This window comes from Mustela nigripes, unplaced genomic scaffold (assembly GCF_022355385.1).
Source record: "Mustela nigripes isolate SB6536 unplaced genomic scaffold, MUSNIG.SB6536 HiC_scaffold_1005, whole genome shotgun sequence".
Lineage (NCBI taxonomy): Eukaryota > Metazoa > Chordata > Mammalia > Carnivora > Mustelidae > Mustela > Mustela nigripes.
In genome coordinates this window covers 1-8,971 of record NW_026740412.1, presented here as the reverse complement: position 1 = coordinate 8,971, position 8,971 = coordinate 1, and the positions used below count along the sequence as shown (strand labels likewise).

Here is an 8,971-nt window from a genome sequence, read left to right as displayed (position 1 = left end):
GGGGGGGGGTCGGTGCCAGCATCGGGCCATGGGCTTCACGCTTGAGCCACTGTATGTCTGTGTGTCAGGGGTCCCTGTTGTCTCCACAGAATAGTCATCCTGTGGGGATGACCTCTTCTGTGTGGGACGTGGCCCTTCCACGGCAGCCTCGCTCTGGAAAAGATACCCTGTGTGTGCCAGTTCCAGGTTGGTTGCTTTGGTGTGTGCCAGAGAGGCCCCTTTCCGGCTGGGACTCTGTCCTGTGGTACTTGATGGCCATGCGATGGCTGGGCAAGGTCAGCAGTGCTGGGATGCCACCTTGGCCTTCTCTCCAGGCTCCTCAAGCTCCCGGGCACATGCCCACCCCAGGGCCTTTGCACTGGCTATTTCTGCAGCTGGAACCTCCTCCCCCAAATATCGACAGCTTCTCTTCTTCCCATCTTCCTGCATGCTGCTTTATCAAAGGCCACTCCCCTGCTCAGCCCTCCTCAGCACGATCAGCATCTGTACCCCTGTCCACTGTCTGCTTCTCCTCACCCCTAGACTGGAATCTGGGGTGTGTGTGGGTGGGGGTGCGACAGGGTGTGGCCAGGCATGTGGCAGGGCCCAGAGGATGAAGAGCTGACCAGCTTCAGTCTGGTGGGATCTGGGGGATGGGGCCAGAGGGGCCACCCCTGGGGGATGAACTGTGCTGCGCCCTGGCAGGGGGACTCTTGCCTTGTGCAGGTCGTCACTGAAGCTGCCCAGCTTGCTGCGACCCTTGATGGAGAAGGAGGGCTGGGAGGCCTTGCCGACAGTGTGGGGCCCCATCACCACAGGCAGCATGTAGGCGGCCGGCCCTGCAGGGCACACGGGCATTGAGTCTCAGGCTGGACAGAAGCCAGCATCCAGACCAGCTCCTTCTTGGGGCCATTCGCCTCCAGGAGAGCGGCCATCAGGCTGCCCTGTCCCCCCCTCCCCCCCATCTCCCGGCGCCCCTGCCAGCATCCCCAGCCCAGCTAGATGTTGGCTGCCAGGGCTGCTGCACACCTGGGGTGCTGTCCACTCGAAAGGTCTTGGTCCGGGCGGAAATGGAGTGGCTGGGCGCTGAGTCAAACACGTGCTTGCTAGATTTCTCTGGAAAGTAGTCACCTGGCTCGGGAAAGGAGTGGAGGGTGTGCTGGGAGGGAAAGGACCGTGCAGACGGGCTGCGGATCTGGCCCAGGGGGTCAAGGAAATCCCCCAACACTGCAGGTGCAGGGCTTCCCGGCCCCCGTACAGATGGTGCCCGAGGTTGGTCAGGGATGTCCGGGGCTGCAGGAATCGGGGGACAGCTGCGGATTTGGAGGGAAAAGGGCAGGCTCTGTTGTGGGCCTGGTGCTAGGATTCAGGCCAAGAAAAGCTCAGGTCAGAATTGGGCTAGAGGGTCCCCTACGCTGCCTCGGGCCTGCTGGTGTCCCTTGTGAGGCAGATGAGGGGATAGGAGACCCAGGATGCCTGTGTTCCCTTACTGCCCTGCCGTAACAGGGCACACGTGGCCGTCGGCAGAGTTGGGCAGGCCTGCGGGGGCCCCAGAGTCCCTTACCAGGGCCAGGGGTCGTGATGGTCTTGGTGCGATAACGCCCCAGGATGGAGTAGGCGGGGCCGAGGTCCTTGCCTGTCCTCAGTATCTTGGGGTTCACACTGTAGCGGGGCCCTGGGGAGCAGTTCTCTGCCAGGAGCATGGGGGCCCCCCGGAAACTGTAGGCTGGTGCACGCAGCTTGGTGGGTGTGTGCCTCACAAATCCTGTGGGACAGGGGCTCTGAGCAGCCTGGAACCAGACACCATCCTTGTCCCCACCCTATTGGCCCCAGAGGGGTTCATGGGCTGAGAGCCAGGGATGAGCCCTCTGCCCCACCCCACACACCCACCCCTCAGACCCCCAGACCGGCCCTACGCTCTCCCCGGACCTGCACCAGCCTCATCCCAGGCGCTTCCCAGATCACCCCAAATCCTCCCCAGACCCATTCCAGGCTCCCAGGCACTTACCCGTGGTGGGTGGAATCAGGTACTTGGGCCCTGGGCTGCTGTAGAGGGCCATGATGGGCCCCCGGGGGCGATGGGGCCTCCAGGTGCCCACCCATACTTCCTCTGCCATGGCTGGCTCTGTCCATGGAGGGGAGGGTGACCAGGTGCTGGGAAGACCCGACTCCTAACCCCATCCCTGCTTTGTCCCCACTGATGGGCAGAATTTCAAGCCACAGTCTCCTCAGTGAGGTCTTGAGCTGGGCCCAGACTTACAGAACTTCTGTTTCAAGGTGGGGGGCCTTCTGTGCCCCCACCAATCCCCGAGAGGAGGCGCGCCAGGCCCTCGTGTACATGCCCAGAAGGACTGTCTCTCGCAGACCACCCCCCCCTGGTTCTAAGGGGCTCTGGGCAGGTTCCTTCTACTCAGAGGACTCTGGGCACTGCTGGGCAAGGAGCGGTAAGCAAAGGTGGGAAGTTCCTGGGTGAGGCTGTGCCATGGGTGGCAGGCGGCTCCAGAAGGGTCCTCACCTCTTTGGTCCAGGAGCTGCTCTCAGAGCAACCTATGGACCAGGCCTCCTCAGAGGCGGTCCTGTCACTCTGGCCTCAGTGCCAGGGAGTTCCCGAGAAAGGGGCATGGAGAGGAAGGCCTCTTCCTCTTTCTCCTCTCCCTGGGGGGCTTGGAGAATTGGGGAGGGGTCCTAGCCCTAAGCTCTAGAATGTGGCTCTGTGGGACGGTGGGTTCTAGATCACCATCTGTGTGATGGAGACAATGGCCTCTGCCCAGAGAACCCCCACCCTCACCAGGCGTGGTTCAGGTTGGGACTTTGCTCCACTCTTCCTTTGTGACGGGAGGGGCAGAGGTTTGGAGGACAGGAAAAGGGACAGCAAGGTTCTGTACTGGACATGAAGGTCATGGGGCCCAGAACTGGAGTGGTGGGGGAGTGAAAGTTGTGAGGGTCAGAGAAGAGCCTAGTCAGCCAGGCCCCCAGTGAGGACCACTGATGGGGAGGGGGGACTGAGCACAGGAAGCCTCCAGCAGTCGGGATCCTGGGATCCAAGGTGAGTGTAGGGTTGGCGCAGGCTAGGGCGTTGGGGTGGGGAGCTGCTGCTCTCCCTCCCATGCCCCTGCTGGCTGTGCCCACCCCTGGGAGCACGGCTGCCCTCAAGAGCAGACGTGCTTTCTTCTTGGCTTTGTCCAAGTTCCTCTTGGGGCTGTGGCCCAGGTCTGCGCTTCTTCCAGGTAGACTCTTTTCTTGGGCGACTTGAAGGAGACACTTTCAACCCCTGACCTGTGCCTTGGTGTGTTTGTGCGTATTCATGGTCTTGGAATGACAGCCTTCAGATGCAGAGCAGTTCCAGCAGGGCCTCCCAGTCCTGGCCGGTGACCTCTGCCTGGGGCCCTTTGCCCGTCCCTGCTCTGGGGCCCTGCGCCTGCCTCCCACCGCTGCCTCTGCAGGCCTTTCTGTGTCCACCCACCTGCCTGTCTGTCTGTCTGCTTTGTCCGCACGGGTGTTGGTGGGTCTGTCCTCTGCGTGGGGCTACTTGTACGTGCATGCTCTGTGGGTGCAACCCTGTGAATGTGAATTCCCGTGTGCGTGTAGTTGTGTCTCTGAGTGTGGGGAGACACAGGAGCCCGGAGCGGAGCTGCAGGACGCTTTATTGATTGAACAGTATTAGGGTAAATTCACACATGGGGTAGTGGGACGACACGGCCTTGGCTGCTTGTGTAGCTGGTTCTGTGGCTGCTTGGGGCTGTGACTGGGCTCTGCTAGGCCTCATCTTCGCTGCCCAGCACTTGCACCTGGAAGACAGACAGGTGTGGGCGGACAGGGCTGGGGGTCCTGTCCTCGGTGAGCAGTAACCAGGAAGTGCCATCTCTACTGGGCAGGCAGGCCCAGGTCAGCCCCTGGGGGACAGTAGCCTCTGGCCCATTTCAGCCAGTCCTCTCCTACCTCTCCTAGCAGCTGGGGAAGTGGTGCATGCACCTGCGTGGGTGTGTGTGTGTGCACTTGTGTGCAGGTGTGCCCGTGCATGCGTGTATGTGTAGGGGAGGCTGAGGGGCTCCATGGGGAGTGAGGTCTGGGAGGTCCACTCCCACCTACTGCGGCCGGTCGGGGTGTCTGTAGACGCGTTCGGCTGCATTGGGGGATAATCAGGAGCCGTGGCATTTGGCGGAGGGCCAGTAGGGTGGGGCCGTGGGTCCTGCTGGGGTTTGTGGGCATTTAGGGACCTGGGTGCCCCCGCCCCCCAGCCCCAGTACCAGCAGCTTGACTAGCTCCGCTTTGTGCATGGGCTGGAGGTTGTCTATGCAGGACTTGAGCTCAGTCAGGGCGGCCTTGGCATCCGCATTGACGTTGTACTTGCTCAGGGGCCCCTCGTAGAGCTCCTCGGGGGACCCCACCAGCAGCGTTTGCAGGAAGTCCATGAAAAACTCACTGCTGTCCTCCCCGGTGGCCAGCCCTGTGTGGTGAGGGAGGGATGGCACCAGGACAGGAGGTGGCCTTCCTGCCCATGACCCCAGACTTCCCAGAACTCCAGCCTCGGCCTCTAGACCTTCCGCATCCTCCTCACCTCCCCCAGATCGTCCTCTATGCCAGCCCCCACCCCTACCTGCCCGTGGACCCCTCCTCTGCTTCCTCCCTCCACTCTGGGTTCCCCGGCGTCTCTGGGGAAGGACTCCAGCCCCTCATGCAGCCGGGACTTCCCCACCATGTGGGGTTGGCTGACCTGGGGCTTGGAGTGTGGGGGTCAGGCTGGGCTGGGTTGGTGACGCTAGGGCTAGGGGAGAGGATGGAGCTGGGGTGCGCGGGGCTGGGCTCGGCAGGGGCATCAGGGTCGTTGCCCACATCCGTGTTCTGTGATGGAAGCCGATAGGACCCCTGTCAAGGCTGTCGCCCTCCCTGCGAGGGACCTGGTGCCTGGGTTTTTCAGCTGCCTAGGCCCCCCTCCACCCCCCAAACAGGGGCTCTGCTGACAGAAGCACAGACTCACCCCAGGAGCAGAGCAGGACGAGGGCCACCAGCAGGAGGGTGCTGCTCCCCTTCATGGCAGACGGCGGTCCCTTGGCAGCTGCCTCGGCTGGCTTTATGCTGCACCTGGGCTGGAGGCGGGACAAGCTGCCCGTCAATACCTGGGCAGCCAGCGGGGCGTGTCCTCACCCGCTCCCCACTCCCCGGGTGTCAGCAGTGGAAGGCTGGGGGCACCGTGGAGGGGGATGTCAAGTCAGTGGGGGAAGGACAGGAGGGACCAGGACGCCGCAGGCCTCTGGCCAGGCCTGCTTTGTGGCTGAGAGTGGTGGGGTCTGGGGTTGGGCTCAGGTCTTTCTTTTGTGGGTCCCCCTCTGCTTAACATGCCTGAGGGTCTCCCTGGGGCAGGGGTGGGGGCTTCCTGGGCCTGTGGATCTGGGTGGTGGGAGATGGGTCAGGGCCGCAGGAAGCTCAAGTGGACAGTAGGGTCCAGCAGGAGGAGGTGGGCCTCGGAGAGACTGAGGGGCCAAGAGCCAGACTAGCCTGGGGCCTGGTGGGAGTATCCCACCACTGTGGGGGGTTGGGAGGGGGCCTCATACTGAGACATAGCCTCCTTCTGCAGCAAGGCCAGCCCTGGGAGCCTAGGATCGGGGCGGGGGGCGGGGATGGTGCTTAGATGTTAGAATGGAGCTGCGATGTCTATGTCCCCAGCCAGACCTGCCCAGGAGCCACCATTCCCATCTGGGACTCTGGCCCTCTCCTGTCCCCTGCTGCCACCTGGTGGCTGATGGTGTCTTCGGGTGCCCGAGAGGACTCAGGGGTTTAGCCCTGGAGCCGCTACTCATTCAGCATCTGGGGACGGTTTCCACCTTCCCCAAAGTGCTCTGGTTTGATTACTCTGGTATGTGTGTCACCCTTGGTCACCCTGTCCCTCACTCGTCTCTAGCTGGGCCTAAATCTGTCACAGACCACAGCCCTTGTCCTGTTGACAAGGTGTATTCTGAATCCTCTTGGCTGCTGTGGAGTAAGACCCAGCGATGGTAATCTACTTACACACAGATTCCAGGAGTATGGAGCAGAGCACATGTACTGAGGTCACCTGTAACAGCCATGTGGCCGCATCAGTGAGACTGTGCTCGAGGCCACGTGGAGCCCCCGTTCCCAGGGGCCCCAGGGATCACGGATTCTGGCCTGGCCATGGCCCCCACCTTTGCTCTGATGGACCCATCACCTTCTTCATTTAATTTCATTAGATTATTGAAGTACAACAGACCCAAGATGTTACATTAGGGTTAGGGTTACAGCTTAGTGACTCCACAGCTCTGGGCATTACTCAGCCCTCCCCACAAGAAGCGTAGCCCCTGTCTGTCCCGAACAAAGTTCCTACCATGCCACTGACTAGTCCCTCTGCTGGGCCCGTCTCCACCCCCCACCCCCACCCCGTATTGGTCTCTGGCCGCCTGTTGTCTCACTGGGCAGATGTCTAGCCATGCCAGCCCCGGGCTTCAGCGTCGCCCAGAAGCAGTGTTCCTGGACCTCAGCTGGTCTGAATCCCTGCAGGTGATTCCGACAGTCAGGGCCGGCTCCAATGGAGACCAGCCTGCCCCTCTCTTCTCCTTCTCTGTTTTCCTACCAAGTCTCCAGAGCTTCGTCCCTCCCGGAGGTGGACTGGGTGCCCCCTTGGCTGTGTTTGGGTTGTGGCGGCTGTTCTTCTCCACACCACAGCCCCTGAAAGCAGAAGCTGCTGGCGGTTGCCCTGCTGCCCTTCGTGGGCTGCCCGAGACACACCGTCCAGCCACCTCCCAGCCCAGGAGGATGGAGAGCAGGCCTCCTCCGCTGATGACTCCGATTACCAGCAGTGGGGACTTTGCTTGCACATCTCCAGTCCATCACCCCTCAGCATTTATTCATGCTGTAACACAACCCCACTTCAACCAAACACAGCAGAACACAAGCATCCCCTTGACACTGGTGACAGAGGCTTCCCTTTGGCTCCGCAGACTCTCACCAGGCCCCTCTATCTTCCTCAGTGCCCTGGGATGGGAGGCTCCCGGCCTGCTGTTTTCTGGTTCGGTCTGGCTAACAATGGGGGACCAACATGTTCAGCATCCATTAACTTTACAGGGTTGGATCTTTATTTGATCAAAAATCATACTCAAAACATTCTACCCCCAAAGCCCACATTCGGTGGGTTCATAAAGTGTTTGGTACAATTTTCACAGATGTGCAAATACCAAGACAGTACTTGTTAATTATGGTATTCGTCTTCACGATCCGCACAGCCCCTGTTCTTCCAGTGTTTGAATGATTACTTGTGCCTCATGATCTTCTGTATCCTAAGGGGCCGCCTGTTCCTGCACAGAAACGTTAAGCCCATTACATATTGAAGGTGTCAGGCAATTTGTCGGACTGATTCATGGAGTCAATGAGCTGGGGGAGACAAGAGGAGCTTCTCTGTGGCCAGATGTTCTTGGCTGGACCCCTCCCCTCACAGCCACCGTATCTGAAATTCCGTCGGCATCTGCTCATCATGAGCCCCGTATGAAGCACGAGAGAGGGGACCAACACATGCACTGGTGTGCAAGCCACAGGCTCACTGCCTCTCTAAGCACACCGCTTGGTCAGCTGACGTTCCTCAGGAAAGGCAGGACCACTGAGGAAAGTAGGGTGTTGGCTGAGGTCCTGGTGCCTGCTCGACACTCTGGGATGCTCGGAGCCCTGTTCTCGTTGTGGCTGTGCCCTCAGGACACACAACCCCAAACTTGGTCTCTGGACTCTGCCGGTTGGCAGTATAGCTGTGCATGGTTTCATAGGATTCAGAGCTTACAGTTTGTGGGCAATGAGGCTGAAAAGAAATTTCTTATTTTGCATCATCACTATATTCGAATCACACATACGCACGTCACCTACAACTGAATATTCTAGCAGTTGCACTAGTTCTGAGTCAGACTTGCGTTTCGGTGCAGGCAGTGGTGTCTGGAAAGCTGTGCCTAGCTAGGCCGTTTCTCTGTGGCAGACACACCCAGTATTTTCAAGCAATTTATTTGGTTTTGCAATTGTTTCATATGTAAATGCGCCGGAGTTCTGGTAGTTTCAACGCCTCAGCTGCCAGGCTACAACTGCAAACGGCACACAGGAGTTGGAGCCTTGTGCCGTTAACTAAAACGGAGCCAAGGAAACAGTGTTCTTCCAAGTTCAAAGAACATGAACTCTGTCTTCATTTCCTTGTCGTAACAGTGTTTACTGATAATCCTGCCCCATCCGTGAGAGTAGCGGCGACTCTTAACAGTGGAAATGTCAGGCAAGGGTGCTTTCCTGAGTCAGCGTTAGGCTATGAATTAAGAAACGGAGGGCGCCTGGATGGCTCTTCAGTGTCTGCCTTCGGCTCCGCTTGGGTCATGATCCCGGAGGCCTGGCAGTTCGCCCCGTGGTGGGCCCTGCTCTGCGAGGGGTGGGCTCCTCCCTCCGCCTCAGTGCTCTTTCACTGTTTCTCTCAAATAAGTACAACCTTAAAAAAAAACAAAACTGATTAGGTCAGGGTTAGGGTTAGGGTTAGGAATTAGGGTTTGGGTTTGTGTTCATGGGGGTGGTGAATGTGCCTTGGTTAAGGTTTTCCTTCCAAATCCTCCTGCTCCAGCCCCATCTCCGTCTTCCAAATGGCAGGGTTTCCTTCTGCGTTGCTGACTGAGTCTTCCGGTGTTGGTCAGCATTCCCGAAGCTCCTGTTTTTCAGACCTAGGCTTTGGGGGTGGGTAGTACCAGAGCCATGACTAGGGTTAGGGTTGGGGCCCAGGAGCTTTGTGGGACTTATCTGCTGGCAGTGTGGAGACCTTCCCAGAGGGCTGATTTGGGGGAAGGTTTATGGTGAGGGTGAGGGTTAGGGTTTGTGTTTGGGGGGCGCTGAATTTGTGTGGAAGGGTTAGGGTCTGGGTGCTGAGAGCTGGGAGTGTAGGGACCTGAGGGCCTGGGGCGGCGGTGTGGGGGTGCGGAGGGGTTGGGGACCTGTGTGTGAAGCCGGGGGCAGTGTAGTTGGGGACCTT

At 59.5% G+C, this 8,971-nt stretch overlaps 2 protein-coding genes across 2 annotated transcripts; both read right to left on the bottom strand.

The window, feature by feature from the left end:
- Window positions 1–696: 696 nt before the first annotated feature.
- CIMAP1A (ciliary microtubule associated protein 1A) lies at window positions 697–2,096 on the bottom strand (the record flags this gene model as incomplete). The annotated part of the gene is made up of 4 exons (XM_059387329.1): window positions 1,988–2,096; window positions 1,544–1,744; window positions 1,009–1,110; window positions 697–818 (listed from the first exon to the last, which is right to left on the bottom strand). Coding segments are annotated over exons 1-4 (534 nt in total), but the record flags the coding sequence as incomplete, so codon positions are not given.
- Window positions 2,097–3,734: 1,638 nt separating this feature from the next.
- Window positions 3,735–5,012, bottom strand: LOC132008777 (secretoglobin family 1C member 1-like). The gene is made up of 3 exons (XM_059387330.1): window positions 4,958–5,012; window positions 4,227–4,426; window positions 3,735–3,767 (listed from the first exon to the last, which is right to left on the bottom strand). The coding sequence occupies exons 1-3, from the start codon at window positions 5,010–5,012 to the stop codon at window positions 3,735–3,737; spliced, it is 288 nt and encodes a 95-aa protein (XP_059243313.1).
- Between the last annotated feature and the right edge of the window lie 3,959 nt (window positions 5,013–8,971).

Coding starts and splice junctions, on each gene's coding strand:
- LOC132008777 (XM_059387330.1), bottom strand. CDS start 5,012: ATGAAGGGGAGCAGCACCCTCCTGCTGGTGGCCCTCGTCCTGCTCTGC. Junction 4,427..4,957: donor CGTCCTGCTCTGCTCCTGGG/GTGAGTCTGTGC, acceptor CTCACCACACAG/GGCTGGCCACCGGGGAGGAC. Junction 3,768..4,226: donor CGGAGCTAGTCAAGCTGCTG/GTACTGGGGCTG, acceptor TCTGTCTTCCAG/GTGCAAGTGCTGGGCAGCGA.